Genomic DNA, 23,356 nt, shown 5'->3' with positions numbered 1-23,356 from the left:
CACGAATAAATGAGATAGAGCTTTTTTTCTGAAGGATGGCATGTAACAGAAAACATCCTGCTTGAGGTTTTAATTTGATTTTGTCTTCTGTGGAATGAAAATATGCAGCCTGTGTTATTACTGTGCTAATTTAATGTTCAGGAGTCTGCATGTATTTATACAGTTAGCAAAATGTTGCCTGAAAAACATAAACAACTTGTATCACTAATTCTAATGTTCTAATTCTGTTTCTTGAGGAAATTAACTTCAATTATTTTACCATCCATGTCTAAGAGCTACATTAGCAGAAACAGTCAGTAAGTGTACACCATACTTAAGAAGTAAAGATCTGTGTCCTATGTTTAATAAATGCATGAAGGTCAAGAGAAATAAGTACAATATCACAAAATGTTCATTTCAAACTCTGGGATAAAGTCAGAGTATGTTCACAGAAATCTGATATGGACTGCTGTGAGATGTCACCGAGATCTATAAGACATTAATATTTGAGCTCTGACTTTAAAATACTTTCTTCAGAAATTAGTTTTCAAAAAAAAAAAGTGTAAAATGTGTAAATAGTGGATTATTTGAAATACAGTCAAGGCTTTGTTTTCCTTAGCTAAGGTATCAATTAGGCTGAACTATATTGATCCACATCACTGCACATTATAATGAGCTGTCCTTTTCAGCCATTGTTTTTTCCAGTTTGAATACCAATTTATGGAGGTTTGATTCTAAAAGTAGAAACAACTTCTTTTGCTACTCTCCGTCTGGAAAAGCTCCAGGTCGCTGAGAAAGCAGCAACAGCCCACAGTGCTTCTGATACCACAGTGCCTCTTCGTTGTACTCATTCACCTTAAATACAAAATTCGGTAAACAAGTTGGCCTTGAAGGCCTTCTGAATATCAAGAAGCTCTATCAGAATACCTGAGTGAGATTTCCACCTGTCCTGCCATTTCCACCAGACCTACAAACGTCAGAAATGGGGTTTCTCGGCATATGCTTTAAGTTTAGGACTAATTTCTGTTAGCCTTATAAAAATTAAAGTGACAGTTAAAATGAAAATTTCACATTTTTTAAAACTCGTTTTTCTCAAATGCATTTTTCAAGGAATGTGTATCATTGGAAAAGAGTTAGAAGCCCTGTAATACAGTTTAGTCAGGAGCATGGTAAAATCTCCATTATAATCACGTGAGGATGTCTCATAGGAACCTCAAAAGGAGGCTTTAGATTTTTAAAGGAAAATCAGACAGTCTTACTTTTATCTATAGAAAGCAAAGCAATAATTTAAAAAGACCACCAGGAAGCCTTTTTAACATTGAGAGGAAAAATTTTGAATCTATGTAGATAAATATGTTCTTGGGAATTGAATCCTTTTAGAGGAATAGCAAAAGTAACAAAAGAAAAGATGAAGAAAATTCTTGTAATAAAGGATTATTGATTTCTGCAAAATAAGGACAAGTACAAAGTAAACTAGTTAACACATTATAGAAGAAATATTACTCTCCTTATTAAACATACTGTTAAGACCCCTTGGTTTTGTAAGAGCTAAGGTCACAATTGTAGTAAATGGAAACTAAGATAGACTCCTATGTGTTGAATTTGTCTGCTGACAACAGGCCTTTATTTACGAGCACTTGCACATCACTTTGAAATACAGAAAATCAGTATTCTGTGTTAGACTGTCTAATGTGTCCTGTGGTGGTGGAGGGCATTGGTATTTTTGTTATTCAAAAGCTTAGGAAAACATCTGAGACACAGGCTGAAGGAACTTCAGGTTCCTACAGGTTACCTATAGGTTGTATGGTTTACAGAAGCCTGAAAGAGCCTTTATGTAAGTATTCTTTCTTCACAGAGAGGGTGGTCAAGCATTCGAAGAGGCCGCCCAGGGAACTGATGGAGTCCCCATCCCTGGAGGCATTTAAGAGATGTGTGGACATGGTACTAAGGGACCTGGTTTAGTGATGGGACTCCGTAGGTCACTTGACAGTTGGACTTGGTGACCTTGGAGGTCTTTTCCAACCTAAATGACTCTTATTCTATGGTAACTTCAAGTTTGCTAATACTTTCAGAGAAATCCATGGAGCAATGGCAGCGGTAAAATACGCAAGGACTGAATTCACATACAGGTCTTCACTTCTGACACCCTCGAGGGGATATTTTTAGAGGTTTAAAATCAGTCTTGATCAGCATGGCAGCAGCTTTCATTTAAAAATCACTGAAATTTAGTCTTTAAACCTCAGCCTTAAAACAGCATTGTTTAATATTTTATTATGATGCCTTTGATATGCTAATGTATACAATAGCAAATTAACCAGGAAAAAAAATGGTAATTTGAATTAGTTAGATTTAGACCATAAGTACAAAACAAGAACCAAAATGACCACTCTTTTCCTGTTTCAGATTCTTGTGTTGGATATTTTCCTCCTCTCCCTGGGAACTAAACATTCAGAGTTTCAGGCCACATAATTACCTTGGTAATCTTTCAAGATAGTAGGGCAAGTTTTAATCATTGCTTCTTAGTGCCAGATTTTAATATCTTAACACAGAACTGAACCCCATGTCTACCATGTAATGTGATCACGCTAAACAATAAAAGATCAATATTGTTTGCTTCAAAAATAACTTCTTTGCTGAAGTGTCCTACTATTCTGTCTAACCCCTGAAAACATAGAATCATAGAATATCCCACGTTGGAAGGGGCCAATAAGGATCGAGTCCCTACTCCTGGCACCACATAACTCCTGGCTCCACCCCAAAATTCAGACCTTATGACTAAGAGCACAGTCCAAATGCTTCTTAAACTCCGACAGGCTTGGTGCCGTGACTACACCCCTGGGGAGCCTGTTCCAGTGCGCGACCACCCTCTCAGTGAAGAACTCTTCCTGATATCCAGCCTGAACCTCCCCTGCCTCAGCTTGACACCATTCCCTCACATCCTATCGCTGGTCCCTGAAGAGAATAGATCGGCGCCTGCCCCTCCACTCCCCCTCATGAGGAAGCCGTAGAGGACGATGAGGTCTCCCCTCAGCCTCCTCTTTTCCAGGCTGAACAGGCCAAGTATATCAAGGCCACATCAGTATAATAATTCATATAAACCTAAGTAATTTATAAATATCAATTTTTAACATTAAACAGAGGAGATGTCAGCGAAGACCGCTGAGTATGGAGTACCACCTCAGAATCGTCTTGATTTGCTTCATTGCTTTTCTAATAATAAAGAAAAAAGTATAGACTGATACAGTTCTTTAGTTATTAAGACAGTCTCTCTGTATTTATGCTTACAGTTTTCATCTTGCCAATGCACTGAAGTGAGTAAGTCTGATAGCCTGCTGAATGAGATTGTTCACGAGTGCAACGTTTGCACAAATAAATATTTGTGGAAGTAACCACAAAGTTTGCACAGCGGATTGCACCCAAAGCCAAGATTCAGGAAAGGAAACGTTTGGGGAGGATCATATGACAAAGATAAATAAGTGCTCTTGGAAGGATGGAGCTGGAGGATGGAGGGGGGCTGATGGCTGGTGTAAGTCATACATGTGCCACATTTGTGGTTTTGGGTAGTGGGCAGGGAACAGGGTAGAGTAGAAGCAACTCAGAGTTAAGGTTTATGGAAAATTGTGTGAAGTAATTAAACTGAACTTGGTTTCCCAATTTGTGTCACGCCCCTGAATAGATTTGTCTGCTGAAGGTGTTAGAGCAGCAGAGGAGGAAGACTGTGGTAAGGGTATCCAGGAGGAGCAGGCAGGGTGGGGTTAGAAAAGAAGGTGTAGTGATAGGAGTGGAAGACAGGCGTGCTGAAGGTGTTTTGGCTGTGGGAGTAGTGAAAACCAGCGTTCCCTTCACAGCACATAAGAAATAGCCAGGATCTATCCTGCGAACCTAGAGCAGCACCCACAGGCAAGGCTAAATCCTAAAGCACCTCCAGAGGAATTGGTTCTTATGTATTGACTGGCAGGAGTGGATGCATTACAACTTGGGAAATACTCTGAAGATGTTACTGAAACTGATGAAATACCTGCTATAGGAAGAGTCCAAGATAACAGCCTTCAGTGGTTAATGAAACAGCAAAGCAGAAGTTCTGCTATTAATCATCACATAGGTTGTCACTTGTGGGAATTACTGTAGATTTTTTAATTCCAACTTTTGGACAGGGAAGGTGGAAAAAAAAACAGGTAAACATGTTCTTTCGGTAATTTTTTCTTAGTTTTGCAAAGGATAGGAATTGACTTTGTATTTTGAGTATAGCACAAGTTACAGCACAAGTTTTTTTTGACATGGGTACACAGGCAATGCTACCATTTCATCCTCCAGGTGTTCTGTAAACAGAAATGGCACTAATTTTGTGTAACAGCAGTGGTAAGAAATCAGAGTAGTGCTAAAGGATGTAATAAAAATATTTCATTCTGAATTAAAGATAAAGATAAGTATTGTTTCATTTTTATGACAAAGACATCAAACCCTGCTATGCTAATGTTACTCAATGCTATTTACCCAGAAATGAGATATTATGTGGCTCTGAGCTGGCACAGAACTTGTCTGTAGTGTGTTAAATATTTATAAATGGCATATTAGCATCAGCACTTAAATATTGTTATGACTACTTATTAGGGTCACTTTCATCTGTCTGTGCACATGCCTGTAAGTCCCTCTCAATGTGAGCACAGTGCTTTTGCTGTGGTGTTCCTTGTTATTCACGCAGGGTTTTGTCTTCCTGGGCTTAAGCAGAAAGATGGCAAGCAGTGGCATATACCTGTTGGTGAACTAGGCAGTAATGTAGTCTATTATTTAAACATGATCTCGTTGGCAAGCGGATTGGTTTTGTTTTATTAAAATTCCAACACTTCACATTTTTATTAATCACTTTCCCACTCCTTCTATTCACTTGTACTCTGATGCCTCCACTCCGGTACCCATAGCAACACTTGTTAATGCTAATGAAACTGCAACATCCTAAGCTCCCCGACAGAGCAGCCCTGTTAAATATGGCTATTTAGCACAGTTGTATTTCTGTTAGTTCCAGCTCCCAGCAGACACCTGCTCTGTAGAAACTCACTCCTGCGATACTAGGATTTGGTAACCTACAGCTTTTCTTAGATCTGTCATTTTACTGGAGTAAAATTCACATATTCCCGGACAGCGGATGCTACAGAATATGTACGTTTTCTGCAAAACTGGCAAGGTTTAGCTGTAGGATTAAGCATGCTCTTGAAGTGCTCATTTGCATTCAATGAAAAAACGCACAGGGCTGAGCGTGACTGATCTTGGGGGAAGCTACGGGATGAGTCCTCTCCTATAGCACATGGACATTTTAACTAAATATCGTCAATAGCGTGTTAACAAGCAGAAGTAATAGCTAAATAATTCCTCGTGAACTCAGACTGAATAATAATTCAACTTAATAGAAGTACTTGAGTGCTTTAATACATAGAGCGAGGAAATTGTTATGTGTATTGATTTTCCGTTCCCTAAGGAACGTATTTGCATGTGCTATTGGTGAGGATGATGACAGGGTGGTTTATTTCCTTTATTCTGAGTTTTGTTTTTGAATACTTTGAATACTGTTTATTTGGCAAGTCATTAGTCATCCATCTTTCATACTCCAGAAAACAAAGGAAAAAATCCTGTAATCAGTATAAAATCTCTTCCAAGAATGCGACCACAAATTAGGGAATGCAGCAGTGCCAGCAGATAGGTTCTGTAGTGCCAAGGTTGCCAAAGAAGGAAGCTGTCATGTGTGCGTTTCGAGAGGCATGCCAGTACTTCTTGATACTCGTTTTTATTACAGCTCAAGAAAACTCAAATACTAGGCAGAGCTTTAAACCTACTCTTTCCAGAAGAGTTTTAAATGTGGTGCTGTTTTGTGCAGAGTTGCCTCTACGGATACAGCCTAGCTCCCTAATGTGGGGGGCTGGTTATTCTGAGAACTACATCTTTTTGCCATGTAAGCGGTGTGAGCTTGGGGGAGGGTGCTCAGCCTTTCTGTTTTCCAGTAGGCATCTGTTATGCTGTTGTTGCAGAGTGCCAGGTTTGCTGTGCGCCTTTTGTTTTCCCGTCATTTGTTCTCCCCTTTGTTCTTTACATGTCTAAAACGCTCAGTCTTTTACTCGTCGTTTGGTCTCATTTATTTGCCCGTATATCTTTGGGGCGTTCATTTTTGTTGTAGGATCGTTTCAAGTTCTCCTGCTAATCTCCTCATAATATTAACCAGCTGTATTAATGAGATAATAAACCAGACTTGTTGGTAATGAATTGATTCATTCAACTACTGGATTTAATTAGAAAGACACTTAACATTCCAGCAGATGTTCTTATTTTGTTTCATTGTCCTTGTGTTACCAACAGTGGGCTTATAAATACATACTGTACATGGTGGTATTTACATAATACGCTCTTCAACTTGAAGCCTTGTTGTTGTGCCATAACACTGCAAAAAATGACATGAAACCTCTAAATTTCTGTCCTAAGTCAACAGGCATGAATTCCTCTGTCATCATTTAATTTCTTCGGATACTCACAGTCTTGAATTTTCAGAGTATTCTCTGGAAAAATTCTTCAGTGTTCTTCATCTGATCAGAAAATGCTTAATTTTCCTAAAAGGAGGTAGGTTTCTTCTTTCATAGTTAAAAACCCATGGTACTGGGCTTATGTTACCTCCTTTCTAGTCCCGTGACGTTCATTCTTCGTTTTGCAGTGGCAAAACTTCAAAAGGAAGGGCATGAGTGCCCCTCTGTTCAGCGTTCCCTGCGGACTAATTGGGGAGTTCCTCCCTCAGCTTGCTGAGTGCCTCCTGGAGGTGTTTGCCTCTGCCTGAGCTCTGGCGAATGAATCGAGGCTGCAGATTCCTTCTCAGGGCCGGGCCATGTGAGTTAGCAATCAGAATAGTGAAGCTTTGTTGTTGATCTGAACGCTGGCAAGCAGAGGAGCCAGCGCAAGCGAAAGGGCAGTAGGTGGTTCAGAGTGGGAGGATGAGGTGGAGAAGGACAGAAAACAAAGCTTCCCTGTGCTTGTAGGTGGCAGCAAGCTGTGCACTGGCTAACCTGTCTCTGAGGACTTTGCCGTTTGCAAGTGGCCTTTAAATGCACAAATCTTTCCTTGCTTTTCTTTCTGCTACTCAGATCTGCTGTATTGGCCGTAAAATTACACGGCATGTTGCTTTGTGATAATTGCATGTGTGATTGTGCAGAGTACATTGCCTGTATTGCTATAGTCTTTATTGTGCCTGTGTGGGTATAGCACTTACTTAATGTGCAAACTAACATTAGTTTTGAGTTGGGAACAACGGTATTTAAAACTAAAAATGTTCCAGTAAGGAAAATGAATCCATTTTGAGCCTGTTGCTTCATTAGTTGTGAAGGTTAACTAGTCTATATTTAACAACAGTTAAAATAAAGCCATATAATTTCTTTAATGGACAGCCTCTTTTCTTTCCTTGCTGTTAAGGTGGTACATAGAGCGTGTGGTGTGCAGGAATCAGGATTCCATTGTACTAGTATGGTATGCATACCTATAACAAAAAGTAATGCCTGTTCCAGTTTTCAAAGTAATTTGCATAATCCACATCATTTTCTATACCATCTCATTATCAAATGTCTTTAAAGTATTCATTTTATTTTGCCCTGAAGAATTTGGTATAGCTTCTAGTCTTTGTTTTCAAAGAATATATTCCTCTAATCTCTTCTTTCTAGCAATTTACATTTTTAGCTCTGTATTAGCTGTAAAAGACTACAATTTTATCTGTCATGTTAAAGGTTGAACAACATGGTGTCAGCTGTCAGCTGTCAATTGTGTGAATGACAGAGGGACTTTCTTGGCTCCTGAGTAGGGTGGCCTTCCTCTGAAGTCCTTGGGGTATCTACTTAAATAAAAGTCATGTTGATTTTCCTTTGGGTAGAGGAGGAGAACTCATCTGTGAAAGGAGAGTTGGGCAGAAACTTTACGGAGGGATTTTGTAAGTGTGCTTAATCCTGTGCTGTTCACCACAGCCACAAATAGGAAGGGTATTAGGTGATAAATTTTGCTATTAATGAACTTTTTTTTTTTTCCAAGTAGTAAGCATTAGGGCCAACTGAAGCAATGCAGAAGAATCTCACATTATTTGAATGAACCGGACAATAAAAATGCTATTCAGTGTTAACAAATGCAGAGCAATGCACTTGGGAGTGAACACAAAGAACATGGCCATTGTCATGTATGTTAATACCTGATTTACTTTTCTGAGACTTTGGAAACACTGAAGATAATTGAATGGTTCTGAATGATCCTAAATGCAAGCAAAACACTATGAATAGAAAAGGAACAGAAAAAAGATTGAGGAAAAACTGCACTGATTTAGAGATCCGTTTTCTTTTGCTCTTGTTTTCACCCCACTCCCTCTCCCAACTAAAAAGGGTGAGTAGGACAGGCAAAGGGTTGAACGAGGGCGGCGAGGAATGAATAACTGTGAGGAGAATGTGAAATGCTGCTGCAGGTTTTGGTAGGTGTTAAAAGACAGACAATTTCAAAAAGCGCTGAAAGAAATCCATGAAAGGAAAATCCTTAACATGCTGTTAAACCGAGGCACAGATACAGCCTGTGTCTTAAACTCTCCACCCTCAGATTGATGGCAGACTCTGCTATTTGTGTGATCGCTGATGGTTTGCCCTGTTTTCCCTAGGTATTTGCTTCTTGCCACTGTCAGACAGGGTGCTTGCAATAGATGGATGTTTAAACTGACCCTGTGAAGTCATTCTTGTGGCAGTAGGTTTTAAGAGAAAAGCTTGCAGCTTTTCACTCATTTTCACGCGACTGCAAGTGGGAGTCTGCTGGAGCCTGAGAACTCCATGCAAGTGTTTTACCTCCCTGGTAGCCCTTAGCTGTGCTTTAGAGTTCAACAGCATTTCTTCAGTACTTGTGGCCACTCTGCTCCAAACATAGCATCAAAATTAGCTGCTTTTTCAGGGATTTCAGTAATATGCGTAGCTTTATTTGGACTATTTGATGTTTGTGTTATGTGCTAATCCATTAAGTACTATGCTAAAGGCTGTACATCTTTGTTCTGTGCATTTACCTTCTTTTTCAGTGTTTTCTTGCAGCAGATGAGTACAAAGATATTTTCTTTTTTTTTTTTTTTTTCCCCTCGCCTCCTCCTGTAAGTGCCTTTGAAATAAATTGTGTAAGCTTCTTCAGTCGCCACACTGGTCCAGCAAACGATATTTAAGTTATCGTCATATGGTATTAGCTACTCTCTTTGGGCATCAAAAATACTTCACCTCCCTTTATTCCTTCTGCAACTCACCCCTACACTGAAAGATAAACAGGTCTGTTCTTCAAGCCCAAATAATTGTTTCTGCCTGGTACTTGTGCTAAGGGACTGTATCAGCTCCTTGTCCATGTTGAATAGCAAGTCTTGCCATGCATACCTATCTTTGGAAAGTTAGTTTGTTGAGGCAGATAGGCTTTTGTTTATTTGGACTTCTAAATGTTTAAATAGGTCATTGCAAGAGACCTAAACCAAAAATGAACAAAAAGCAGGCTAGCGGCTTACTGGGCACAGCTGACCTGGCTGACAGAGTATCCTCTTAGCTCTTTTGGTGTCAGTGAGAGTCAGCAATTGCAAAGGAAATTAAGTTGCTCTACTTTTCTCTGTAAACACATTTTAATGATTCTCCAGGCTATAAACCCATGCCGACTGTAAGAATGCACAAACCTAGAATCTTGCAGCTAAAATGTTCTGCTTAGGAGTGCTGACCCTTCTGTCAGGATTGCTATATCATTTTGTGTAGCAGTTGCTGTTCTTAAAATAGGAAAAAATGGAACAATTTATACAATCCCAATTTAATAAAGAAATATCTAGGGGAAGGGAACAGGCTGATGTGCAGGTAAAACTAGGAGAAAAGAAATGTTAGACTGTCAATTGCAGTTGTATTGCTCCAGGTAATGGTGTGCTCTGTGCACTACCATTGCTCCACGCTGTGTAGTTTGACGAGATAAGCTGAATTAAGTGTAACGTGTCCATCAGTCTTCTGCCAAGGCACTGCCTTGCCAGGAAGTTTTATTTTTCAAATTGCTTAGATAGAGGCTCTAGCAGTTGCGCAAGGCAGCTTTTTAGTTCCACGAGCAGCATGGAACTCAAGAAGCTGTACATCCTATAGTTTTGTCCTGCAGCAGCAATCAGTGCACGCTGTGGCTGCTTTGGAGCACTACACGTGCAAACCAGCTGAACAGCACGTGTGATGGATGGGGTGTCCCGCGCCCCAGTCTGTGCCTCTTCCTTTACCTGACTGAAATTTGTCACAGGACTTTTAGGAGTTTCATGGCTCTGTCTCTGAAACTTCAGCCCTTCTTTGATTATTTCAAAGTCTTGTCAGAGGATGGTGGGGTGAGTTGCAGAAGAACTTTTTACCTAGAAAAAAAAGCTAAATGGATATGATTCCTAAAATTATTTTTCATTTTTTTCCATGTGGACAAGTTATCAGATTTATCAGGTACCAGATTTAGCGTGCTTGGCAATATAATACATCCATGTGAATTTTGTAGGATGAAAATTGTCGTACATTTATTCTTCTATCCGATAAATAGTGTTAATTAAACTTCCATTAACCTTACATATTTAAAAATTCTGTGACAAAATAATAGGCTTGGGAGAAGGCTGGAGATGTCCTTATCTTTTCTTAATTCTGTAGATACCTTCAGAAACTGAAACATGGGAGTTTCTCTCTGAACATCAGCACTTTTTCACTGTACAGGTGACTGAGCACTGGCACAGGCTGCCCAGAGAGGCTGTAGAGCCTCCCTGCTTGGAGATCCTCAAAAGCCACCTGGACGTGGTCCTGGTCAACCTGTTTTGGGTGTCCCTGCTTGAGCAGGGGGTTGGACCAGATGGCCTCCAAAGGTCCCTTCCAACCTCAGCCATTCTGTGAACCTGTGAAATTTCTTTCCAGAGGCGTTCATATCACTGCAGGAATCCAAAGATGTGGAGTTTTCAAGTTAATTTCATATCAAAAGAGTCAAGGAGACCCGTGATGTTTTCTGTTTTCATTCACGATGCAGGCACAATTGGAGAGCTTTTTCTGTTTGCTTTTATTCTCCTTGTGCTACCTGAAATTGAAGATATGTATTGAAATGGATATTTTGTTTCTAAAATAAAACCTCAGCAAAGACCTAGGTATGGTTTGTTTGGAAAATGAACAACATGGTTTATTTCTAGACAACTGGAATTTGGTGAGGCTAATAGGGCCAGCTGTTGAAATCTGATGGTCACACAGCGTGTCTTAATGAATTACACTCATTTATACCAGTGGAAGAGCTTTGGAATTTACACTGCTGTTATTTAATTAGGGGGGAGACATATACCCCAGGTAAGCCTGCATGTTCAGGGAAGGGAGAATCTACAATACTCTACTGCAGTCCCGTGCAATCCAGCCCCTTGTTGAACTACGTACGAACAGCCGTGAATCTGGAGAACATCAGTGGGTGACTCACCTCTGTCTGCTGTCATTTGAGCAACTTATGCCTGGGTGGTAGGGTCTATCACAAACACAAGCTGTTAACTTTCCCACAAGGGCATGTGTGGGCCCTGCTTAATACCTGTAGAGGTAGGAAGTGCTTCAGTGGGCCTAGGCTGCCAGGTAGCAGTAATCTCTATGAAGAATTATCTTTTCTTTTGTCATGAAAGAGTAAGAAAAATCCTACTTACAAAAAAGAGGCAAGTCAAACACATAGAGAACTTCAAGAGTCAGACAATGGTGGAAGTATTGTGTAATATGTGAAAAGATAATTAGGAGAAATCAACATACAAACCAGTCTGTGCTATACAATTTAATGCCTTCCTCATAGTATGAGGAATATGGCAAAGAGACAGGCCTCATTCACATCAACAGGTAACCTATGTAGTGAGAGAAAGAAAAGTGGGTTTCTCGTCATAAAACTTCATTTAGTAATAAGCAGTGCACTTGTGCTGTCTAATACACTTTGATTTGCTGTCAGCTAGAGTTTCATCTGGAGTATATATTTGAGAACTGTCCTCTGCTAACCTCACACTGCCCATCTTGGAAATAATTGTGGTGGTTTTACGCAGGTGGGCAGCTGAGCTCCACCACAGCTGCTCTCTCACTCCCCCTCCTCAAAGGGAAAGGGGGAGAAAATACAATGGAAAGGGCTCAAGGGTTGAGATAAGGACAGGGAGATCGCTCAACAGTTACCGTCATGGGCAAAACAAATTCACCATAGGGAGATTAATAAAATTTATTACTAACAAGCTAAAGCAGTGAGAAGCTAAAAGCAAACTAAAAACACCATCCCACCATCCACCCCCTTTTATGTCCTCCCCCCAAGCAGCACAGGGGAATGGGGAATGGGGGCTGTGGTCAGTCCCTGACGCTTTGTCTCCGCCGCGTTTTAGTGGAAGACTTATTAGGTCAGAGGTTGGACTAGGTGATCTTGGAGGTCTCTTCCAACCTAGATGATTCTGTGATTCTGCTGCATGCCCTCCTTCTGCACTGTCTGCAGGGCTGGTTCTCTCTCATTTTCTCACTCCTCTCTCCCAGCTGCTGTTGCACAGCAGTTTAGTTTTTTTTTTCCCCTTTCATAAATCTGCTCTCACAGAGGTACAAACAACATCACTTACTGGTTCAGCTCTGGCCAGCAGCGGGTCCCTTTGGAGCCATCTGAAACTAGCTCTTATCTAACGTGGGGCAGCTTCTGGAGTCTTCTCACAGAGGCCACCCTTGCAGCCCCCCGCTACCAAAACCTTGCCACATAAACCCAATAGTGTAACGCAGTCAAGTGGCTTCCATACACCTTGTTGCTGAAATCATCCATGCAACAAAACTGGGGCGCAACAAAACAGGTTTTTACATACACTGCCTAAAAGTACTCCAAGTGATAGAGATTTATTCACTTAGCCAAAATTACTGTAATTATTCTTTTCATTTATCTTAGATACAGAGTGTATTTTGGAGCCTCTGACTCTGCCAGAAAGTCCAGCGAGTCCAGCGGGAGTTGCTGCTGTAGAGGATTCTCCATATGTGCCTTGCATTTTCTGCAAAGAATGCTATATCCTACCGGAACAAAGCCAGCTCCTGAAGCACATGATAATTGAACACAAGCTTGTCATCGCTGATGTGAAACTGGTGGCAGATTTTAGAAGGTAAAGATTATGTTGTTAAAAATGGGTATGTATGTGTACAGTTACCATATAAAGCTTCAGAAAACTGGAGATTGTATTTCTAAAATACTTGTTTTACACTGGGGTGTTGTGTAGCTACAGCACAGGGCAATTCCTCTGTTAGAAATTTTGTCACTTCTCAGATCCTGTTACTAACCAGCAAGCTGTGTACAAGCTAGAAAGCTGTTTATTTCATAAAGGGCATTCTAGACGGTCAACTCTTCCAATTTTTGGTTTTATTCACATGAGAAGACAGTTTCTACAACTGTACGATGTCGTAAAGATGTATTGTACAGAGAAGCTGTTCAGTACGTGAACTTACACATTCTGGGTTGAAATTCATTTACCCTATCTTAAGGATGCCAGTATTTTCCCACAGAAATCACATTTAATCCTTAACTATACTTCACAGGTCTATGATCTGCATGTAACTGTGACTCGTACAGCTGTGTCACCAGTCTTCTCGGTGGGGTCACGTTTGGCTTTCTCTCTTTTTCCAGTAGCTGGCAAAGGCCCAGCTGGCTTGTGATTTCAGGGGCTCGGCACTTGCTTGGCATTTTGTTTTCACACACAATGATGTATGGTCCTGTCAGAAGGCTAGATGGTACCTACTGATTTTGTAACCAGTTGTGTTGCAGTGCTTAAGTGTTAGCTGGATAATTTCTCAAATAGAAGGACTTTTGTGGTAGGCCTTCCGTGATCAGTTACTCTGCCAAAGCTAGTAACTTGTGCCTAACTATCAAAGTGCAAAAACCTAAACATTAATATGAAATTTGGGAAGATGAATGTAAGCCATATAAATCCTTAGTCAGACATAGGAGCTTAAAACTGCATAAAATTGAAAATTGATACTTGTTTTGTTTGGTTTTGTGCAGAAGGCAGGCAGAACAAGAATGCAATGTTCTTTGGAGATAATGCTAGTTTCCTCAGATAAATAAAGGGGTCAGAACTGCTCAGTAATGGAATGCCAGTTTAAGTGCATTTGGGGGATTATTCTGGGTTACTAGAAATTTATTTTTAAATCACCTTTTCAAGAAAATGTCCATTTAGATTCTTTTGGCTTCTAATGCAATTGGAAGGTAGCCAAATGTTAGAGAAAACAGCCCCAGGATGTGATGTGGTGGAGCTGTTACTCTGAAGTGTTTCTTCTCTTATTTGCTGTACTGAATACCAGCAAATGAGTCTAATACTGTGAACAAAAAAAGACAAGTATAATCTGAGGTGTTAAAATGAAGTGTGAAAAATAAAGGGAAATAACTATAAATACATTATATTATATTTATACTCAACAGTGAGTTAGAACCAGTCTTAGGTATGTGTTTCTTGACAGAAGAACAAACACTGGAAAGTCCAGAGAAGATCAGTGCTAATGGAAAGCATTTTATTTTTTTGTAAGCTTGGAAAAATAAAGATAAGTTGGCAGTAGGAGAAGGAATAGAGATGAGGTGAATACATCCAATACATGCATGACTGATACATAGAGGACAGTGATCACTTACTCTCTCTTCCTGAAAGTATGACAAGGCATTGGCTTTATTTGAGCATTGATTATTTGGGTTAAGCCGTATCATATAAAATCCCTTAACAGTAAGCTTCATGGCACAGAAGGTTCTGGTTTGGTGAGTTTGGCTAAATGGTGTTCGCTTATTTCAGTTCAGGGGACAGACTGAATGGCATCTTGAAATCCTTTCATTTGCACATTTATGTCCTAAAAACTCCATTCTTGAAGACCTGCTGTTCTATGTAGCTGCAAGACTAATTTCATCATACATTATAAAAGTAGTGGGCAGAGGCACAACAAAATGCTCACCTGTCACTTACAGACATCTAATGATGCCTCTGAATGAGCTTCATCTGTGCTTACAGGTTTTACTGTGCTTAGCTGTCTGTTGTACCAGAGGTTAATCCTCTCCATGTCAAGAGCAGCTACAAATATCTAGAACCGTCCTCATAATAGTCTGAATTTTTATGATTCTTTTCCTAATTTGATGTCATGTCAATAGGAAACAGTCACTGAAGAGCTAGCCTTTACCTGACCAACTCTTACATGATTAATATTATGCAATAGGCATAAATGTAAGCATACACTTAAACGTTTTCAGATTATTTTTCTTTAATAAGATTCTGAATAATTAGCACAGGGGCTGCTTTATTCACTTCATCATAAAACTGAGGGTGATGATTTTTTGATTAGACAGTAGCTTCTATTTCAGAATCTCCGTTGTGGTCTGTTAATGCTGCTGTGACAAACAATAATAGTACAGGAACATTTTTAAACAACTGTAGTTGATGGGTTAAACTTTCAAGCTGTGTCTAGGGCTTTTCTTATTCTGTCTGGTACCCCACCCCCAGGTGTTTGGGGACTTCATTTTTCTGTCTTCCTAGTTGTCTGCCAAGCTACAGCTTTCACTGTAACTCCACAGGAGACCTGCCAAAACCTCACTTTTGACAAGTTGGTGTTTTAACTGAGTTTCAGATCCTTGCCTGCATCTTGCAGAACACCGAGCGCAATATTTTGGGAATTTGAGAGTACTCTGTAGTATATCTTTTCAGTAAAGATGCATCTGAATGGCACATATGTCTGAAAATGTGAATAAGTTACAGTGTTTATGTAAAACCAAATGCAAATCTTTCTTATTTAGATCTTCACTTTGACAGGGTAGTTGAACCCAGGTTTAATGAAGCTGAGTGAATTTAATGAATGAGAAAACCAGGTTAAAGGAAGAAAAAAATGAGAGAAATTAAAAAAAAAAAACAACCAACACTTAAGACCTATAAGAATTTAAAGAATACAAGAAATGAGAGCAGATCAACTGTTTATTAAACAGCTTGGGTTTTTCCTTCTTCACTAATCATCTCCCCCTTAATTTTAAGGTATATCTTATATTGGAAGAAGAGGTTTGCAGAACAACCCATCACAGACTTTTGTAGTGTGATAAGAACAAATTCGGAAGCTCCATTAGGTAAGTATGCTGCTATTTTCTCTATTGGCCAGATCATATGATAATTTCTGGCATATACTGGTGCTTTGATCCAGTCAAATGTGAAGTAATCTGACACTAGGTCAGAAAAGCACAGAAATAATGTTTAATTCAGCTACATATTTAAACATACCTTCCTGAAGGGTGGCAACGTGGTTCAGTAAGGTGCTGAGCAAGGATGAGCTCAAGTCCAGGCTTCAACACTCTGCCAAAGTGGGGCCAGCTGCCAAACAAGGCCTAGAAGCAGTGCTGCTCCTCATCATAGCTAGGGAAGCTTTGGTAACCACTGCATAAATAATTGCTGGCAGTCCTTCCAGAAATGTAGAGAAACATTCCCAGGGAACTACCTTCCCAAATTCACCTTGTCCCCTACCCCCAGCTCATGCTGTTAGCTCTTCTTGGGCAGCAGGGCCGCAGTCATGCTTCCTTTCTCCTCTCCCTGTGCTTATTGCCCCAAAAATGTTAAGAGAAAATATCTTCACATTAAGGGTACAAAGACTGCAATTTTCTGCACTCCGACAAGACCAAGGACTGTACCTCACAGCTCTGGCCCAGTTGGATGCTCCTTCATAAGGACAGAGGCTGACAGTGCAAAAGAAGTGTTTTTCTCAGAAGTAGACACAAAATTGTTAAACAGATTTCCACAAAAATGAGTTTCCTGTTGTGAACTTCACCACCTTCTGTTCCAAGCAGAAGCTGATATATTTCTTTGGCTTCCCCTTCCTAACAAAAATATATAATTTACATAAAAGCAGATAAGAGAACATTAGGGCTTTCCTACATCTTTAATCATCTATGGGGAGCTTATAAGACAGTAAAAATGCATGCAGACAGTGTCAGAGATGCGTGGAAATAAACTGTTCTAATTCAAATTAATTTTAAGAAAAATAGTCCTGGAAAATGTGAAAATCACTCCAAAGACTTACATTTCTCTTACATATGTATTTTTTTGCTGCTGAAATTTTAACACCTACCACTCATTTTGAAAATTGCAAATCAAGCACCTGAAGGCTAGAGCCTACCAAAATTGTGATCCAACAGTAGCCATTCCAAAGGACAGTGAGATTATTTTGTTAATATTAATGATGAGCTCCTTCAAATCGGATAGCTCAGAAATCAGGAGGTTTATGTTACTTCGTACAGGTTCTGTGTGAAAAGTTGGGAAAGGCTGAAATGGGAAACTTTAAAATGGAGAAAGACTTAGTAATGGTCAGTTCAGCTCACCAGCCACACAACCCTTTGATTAATAAATGAGTAGGTTTCAAATGCAAACTGTTTTCTTAAATGTTTTTATATATTGTTGTCTGCTGAGTAATTTTAAAGTAATTAATTTGAATGAGATTTGTTTCATTACTAAAATGGATATGAACATAAACAGTAAAAAGTGTAGTAAACATAAAATGTACATAAAACAATTAAAATGTTAATTAGGCAAGCCGCAGTGTGTGTTATTAAACAGCTATGATACACACTTGCAGATGGAACAAGATCTGACAGTAAAAGGTGGTGTTGTTAGTGAAGGGTATGCCAAATGATAACTACTGAAAATGAATAATTATTTAGAGAAATAATTGAAAAATCCCACATGCAAGATAGAACTAAAAGTCACTTAATGATTCTTTTATGCTGACTATATACTGTGACTAATATCAATGATTAAAGGTTTCTCTGTCTCCGGAAGAACCAACATAAAAGAGAACAAGGGTGCTTGTGGGGAAAACCTATGCAAGACTTTTGTCTTTGTACTGCAATATAAATGGTGTGAATTCAGTTCTGTTTAAGATCGGATGTATGTATGTAATTGCTGATAAAGCCTTATGAGTAAGTGTATACAAATGTTTAAGCATGTTTCATTAAATTATGCAATTAAAATAGCTGCCTTTAATAGATTGAAGAAGTCATCTCTTATTCCTAATCCATCCAGAGGTTTAGCAGATTATATGCTACAAATATTCAAAACAGCACCAGCCTCCCATCCCTTACCCACACTTCCTGATCTCTTAACAGAAGAACAAGACAACTATTTTCTTCTCTGTGACGTCTTACCAGAAGACAGGTTACTTAGAGAACAACTTCAGCAAAAGAGACTGGTAAGAAATCACTTTTGTTTCCTTTTTTTAAGGTAAACAGTTCATTAGTATAATATATGGAAATTTAGTGGACATTTTATATATAAAGCATATTTTACTAAACTGCAAAATGCTTTTATTTTAGTTCATTTTCCTATTTACTACAGAAGAGTATATAAAGTCCTTGTTTATAGATTTTTCATTGGAATAAATTTACAGGTTGTATGTCAGTGTTTCACAGGGGTGGAAAATACACCCAGAGCATAACAAAAAGGCTGAGCGTGTTGAATGTTTTTCTTCTTCGAAGAATCTGCAGTGCACTGACACACTATCTTTTGTGTACTAATTTACATGTGGGGACATTAGCAAAATAAAACCCAGTGTACGTTACTGTGAAACAGAAAGTGATACTTAAAAAGCCTTCAAGCAAACTGCTTTTGTGTACTAATACACTTTCAGTCGGATGGTTTTAATTCACACTTACATACTCACATGCACCAAGATGCATGAGTGGAGGAAGTCTGTCCAGGATCGTCTCTGTGACAGCTGTTGAGTCCTCATGAAACCCCCTGGGTTTCTTTTTGCTTGATGATGACACCCTAGCCCTTTAGACAAATCTCTCATATCTTAGGAGTTGTGAGTTCTGTCTGGGTGTCATTTGTGTTAGGCTCTTGCTGATTTCAGCTTCCATGAGTCTTAGCCCAGGTTGCTGACCACTGTTTTGTGTTGTTTCCTTGTTTGAAATACACATCTGTAATCTGTTTTTCCTCTTAGGCTAATTTAAAAAGGAATGCTATGTGATGCATTGCAGTCTTGTTGCCAAGCTCCTAGTGTTAGGATGCAGGGTCTTCTGCTAAGTTATCTATGCTGTGAGGTCTTAGAGTGCAAGCCTTTCGATCTTGACATAAGCAAGTTCCTCAGTTTACTGCTGGGAGCTCTGTCCTTTGATTAATCAATACAGGACTTTTAGCTCTTTGTTTTGCAGTTTCTTCTGGTACCTTACCTGGTTGGCAAGGTACTAACCTTATGTTTCTTTTACAAGGCTACACACACAGCATGCAACTGAAAAACAACTTAAAGTACAAGCATTCAGAATGAGGGGGATGCTTACAAAAATCAAATTCTATTGCTCAGGAAGATTGGGACTGGCAGGCAAAAGCTGCTACCCTGGGAATGCTCTATCTGTTTTTTGGCTAAAGTCACATTCTGAATCTTGCTGCACACAACAAGTGAATCCCCAGAATCTGTGGAATATGTACAGGTCTCACACAGCTCTCCATGGTGTCCCAGCTCTTGCAAAGGAGAACTGTAATAGTTCTGACACTGAGGATTTCCCACAGAGTTGGAGGTGCTTCAGCTGAAATCTTCATTCCTGTGTAGGTCCATTGGGTTGGCATGGACTGAGAAAAAAGCGTCTGGTGCACTCATGCCTAGCATGCTTCTTTCCCATTTCATCATAAGGCCCACCCTGGATCAGTAGAAAAGGTTTGTCTAGGTCAGTATCTTACCTTTGCCAGCAGCCAAGTGTCTGGTATGTTTTTGCCTTGCTCTGATCCAGTGGTGATTCTTTCTTAAAATATTCTCCTAGTCTCCAGCAACTGACAGCTCAAGAATTTCCAAATTCAACAACACCATATCTATATTTAACACAGTAGATTTTTATTTCATGAACCTCCAACTCTCAGCCCCCTACAAGCTTCTGATATCCACAAGTTCCTGCAGCAGAGTTGCACAGCTTAACTACACTGTGAGAGAACTGTTTGTTGGGCTCTTTCCAATCTCTCCCCTCCCCCTTGGAAAGTTTTTCACATTAGAAAAGGTAGTGAACAATTTGTCCTTAATCTTATCCAAACCATCCATGATTTGTCTCCTGGTTTTCCTACCTTACATCATGTCTTCCATTAGTTATGTGCTGCAGTGTGCCCTCACAGCAAAAAGCAGCATCCAGGACTGCATTAGGAAGAGCTTTGACAGCAGGTTAAGGGAGATGATCCTTCCCCCTCTGCTCAGCGCTGGTCGGTCCACACCTGAAGTACTGTGCCCAGTTCTGGGCTTCCCACGACTAGAAAGATACAGACTTACTTGAGCAAACCCATTGCAGGGTCCCAAAAATGATTAAGGGACTGGAGCATCCGTCATACAAGGAGAGGCTGAGAGAGCTGGCACTGTTAAGCCTGCAAAAGAGAAGGCTCAGGGGGAATCTTAGCAATGTGTATAAATATGCAGTAGAAAGAAATGAAGATCAAACCAGACTTCTCTCACTGCTGCTCTGTCTTAGGTTTACGTGACAAGGGCATGGTAGCAAGGGGGCTTCAGGGGTGGCCTCTGTGAGCCAAAAAGGACTGTCCCCAAAAGGGGACATGGGTCCCATGGTGGAGCAGATCTCCACACTGCAGCCCCTGGTGGAGCAGGGGCAGAGAGTGACCATGAAGGAGCAGCACAGACGAAGTATAAGGGGCTGACCTCAGCCCCATTTCCCTGTTCCCCTGCGCTGCTCAGGGGAAGGAGGTAGAAGAGGTTGAGTTGGGGGGAGTGTTTTAGTTTGCTTTTAGTTCTCACTGCTATAGTCTGCTTAATGATAAGCAGTAAATTATATTAATCTTCCTATGCTGAGTCTGTTTTACCTGTGATGACAATTGTTGAGTGATCTCCCTGTCCTTATTGCAACCCTTGAGCCCTTTCCATCATATTTTCTTCCCCTTTTCCTTTGAGAAGGGAGAGTGAGAGAGCAGCTGTGGTGTTCAGCTGTGTAGCAGGGTAAAACCACCACATGCCCCCCCCATCAGAACAGGAGGCAATGGACATGAATTATAAATCAGGAAATTCCATCCGAAAAGGAGAAGACACATGTTTACTGTGAGGGTGGTCATACACTGGAACAGGTTGCCCAGAGAGGCTGTAGGATCTCCATCAGGGGAGACAGTCAAAACCCAGCTGGACACAGTCCTGGACAGCGAGCTCTAGGTGACCCAGTTTGAGCAGGACATTGGACTAGATGATCTCAAGAGGTCCTTTCAAACTTCCATGATGCAGTGATTCTAGGCTGAAGTTGCTGTTTATGTCATGGTTCTTCCCTGTACATCACTGTTACACCTCTCTGTACCTTTTCCAGTTTCCCATATTCCCCTTGAGGTTATGTGAGACCTCTTGTATATCGCATGCAGGCATGCACTGTCACAGTGGTGTTCGTTTCCCAAGCACATTCATGTTATTTGAGGAAGGGAAGAGAATCGTTATTGAGCATGCAACTATTGTTTTCATATAACTGTCTGCTGTAGTAGTAAGTCCTGGCTGCTACACCTTGAACTGTACTTTTGCTTTTTTAAAAGGCCATTTGTTTCTGAGTTTTCCGTGTTTTGTGCTATACAATCCTATCCCAGCTAGGCCTTCTCTCCACTACTGGTGTCAAGGGAGGGCAGAGTACTGGTGTCAGGGGAGTGGCAGGTAAGCCATCTCATCTCCTCTGCAAGTAGTTGTTTCCTCAAAGTCAGAAGAGTGAAGGTTTTAGCCCAAAGCAAGTGCTCATTTTGTTTACAGCATAATTAAGTTTGAAAAGAAAGAGTTAATCATTATGGTGTAAAATAGCCTTTGATATTAACACTGCTTTAAATATCAGAATCATATCTTCAGTTTTCACTGAAGCTTTTGTGAAATCAAGCTGCTGCTGTAGTTGGGGCTAATGGAATCACAGCTCTAGTTAAAGCAATAAAGTCTGTTTACTTTTTTATTTCCTTTTGCTGCAATCTGAGTGTTGACTTGCAAGTTAAATAGTTATTTTGCTTTGCAAAGTCTTGTACCTCCAGACAAGTCTAGCAATTAAGAGTGAGCTGGCAAGTGGGCTTGTGTGAGTTGCTCAGAATAAAGACCAGAACTGTAAAACTGCTGGTGATTTTTCTGCAGCCTTTGAATCCTAACTGCTGTCCCCAACAGCAAGCCCAAACAAGGAAACAAGGACAAATGCTATCTTTAAAATGTGCTAGCTGAAGCACTTCATTTAGCAGTTTTGAAACTCCAGTTTAGGAATATTTCAGGCTGTATTGCAGCAGGGGAGCTGGCCAAGGTGGATGTCATGCTGAGACATTATGGTGACTGTGATGTATTGAGAGAGGCCAAGGAATGAGCCTGAACTAGGTTAGAGTGCAGCTTGCTGAAATAGCTAACAGGACTATGTAATGTAAAACAGATACAGTCTTTTGGAAAAACACAGTCTTCACAAAGCATTAGTGGTTGTGAAGATCACTAGTGGAACCAGGCTAGGAAGTCCTGGAGGCAAAACTCAAATGAGATTAGGAGAGTCAGTGTTAGTGTACACCACTTGGGCTTATATACACCACTTCTTATAAAAGTAAAAACCCCAAATCTATTTTTTGAAAATTTACCCATATTTACCACAACGTTGGCCTTGTGTGGCTACCGTGTTTGCAGCCATTCTCCTATTGTGTGGCTGGTAGTTTTAAAGTGAAGAGGCTGCAGTCCCTCCTAGCAAATCCAGCCTGAAGAGCAATCTTCACAAGAACTGGAAGAGGGACAAAGGCACCTTTAAAGTACAGAGCTATACCAGTTTCCTAAGCTGAGTTGTATTTACCATCCTCGGTTTGTCACAAGCTTAAGCTGAGACAAAGTTCAAGAAGTTGAAGCTATGCACCGGAAAAGATCAGGATGCTAGTCTTATGCTAATGATAATGTTAGCCTGTCAGTACCTACACGGATGAAATTCTATAGGTCCTTCTTTTCCCTGTTTTAAGATCTGTATTTAATGGCTTTTCTCTGGCACTCTGGAATTTTGTCCATCCTCCATGGGCTTTTGAGGAGTTGTTGCACTAACAGTCAGGAATTGTTTTATCCACTTCCATAATGACTTGTGAGTGTATTCCAGAAGATTTGAATATATGTAACTTCCAGCATTTAACCTTTTTTTTTGTCTTGTTTCTTTGTTTCTTTTGTTTTAAATGCATTTTGCTAATAGTCTTGACATAAATAACCTTTCCTGCAAAGACTGAAGCCCTGAATACTGGAGGCATTCCTCTTTTGTCTATATTTGGTCTCCTGCTACTTTAAGTAATGGATTCCTGCTCTTCTTTGATGTTTATTTCTAGTGAATGTTCTAGTGAATTCAGTATCAGAGTCAACTGGAGAAGAAGAGCGAGATGGAAGATAGGAAACAGCTGAGAACAAGTGGA

General features: G+C 40.1%; 1 protein-coding gene across 2 annotated transcripts in view; it reads left to right on the top strand.

Moving 5' to 3' along the window:
• The window catches only part of ZNF277 (zinc finger protein 277), a 57,001-nt gene that overhangs the window by 9,368 nt on the left and 24,277 nt on the right, over positions 1–23,356 (top strand). For both annotated transcript variants that reach the window (XM_035544240.2, XM_035544241.2), the window contains exons 2-4: positions 12,901–13,108; positions 16,001–16,089; positions 18,115–18,197. In XM_035544240.2, the coding sequence (XP_035400133.1) occupies positions 12,901–13,108; positions 16,001–16,089; positions 18,115–18,197 (380 nt within the window). The remainder of the gene's footprint in view (positions 1–12,900; positions 13,109–16,000; positions 16,090–18,114; positions 18,198–23,356) is intronic.

The sequence above is a fragment of the Cygnus atratus genome, chromosome 1, assembly GCF_013377495.2.
Source record: "Cygnus atratus isolate AKBS03 ecotype Queensland, Australia chromosome 1, CAtr_DNAZoo_HiC_assembly, whole genome shotgun sequence".
Classification (NCBI taxonomy): Eukaryota; Metazoa; Chordata; class Aves; order Anseriformes; family Anatidae; genus Cygnus; species Cygnus atratus.
Note: the sequence above shows the minus strand (reverse complement) of the source record. Positions and strands in the feature narration are given on the sequence as shown.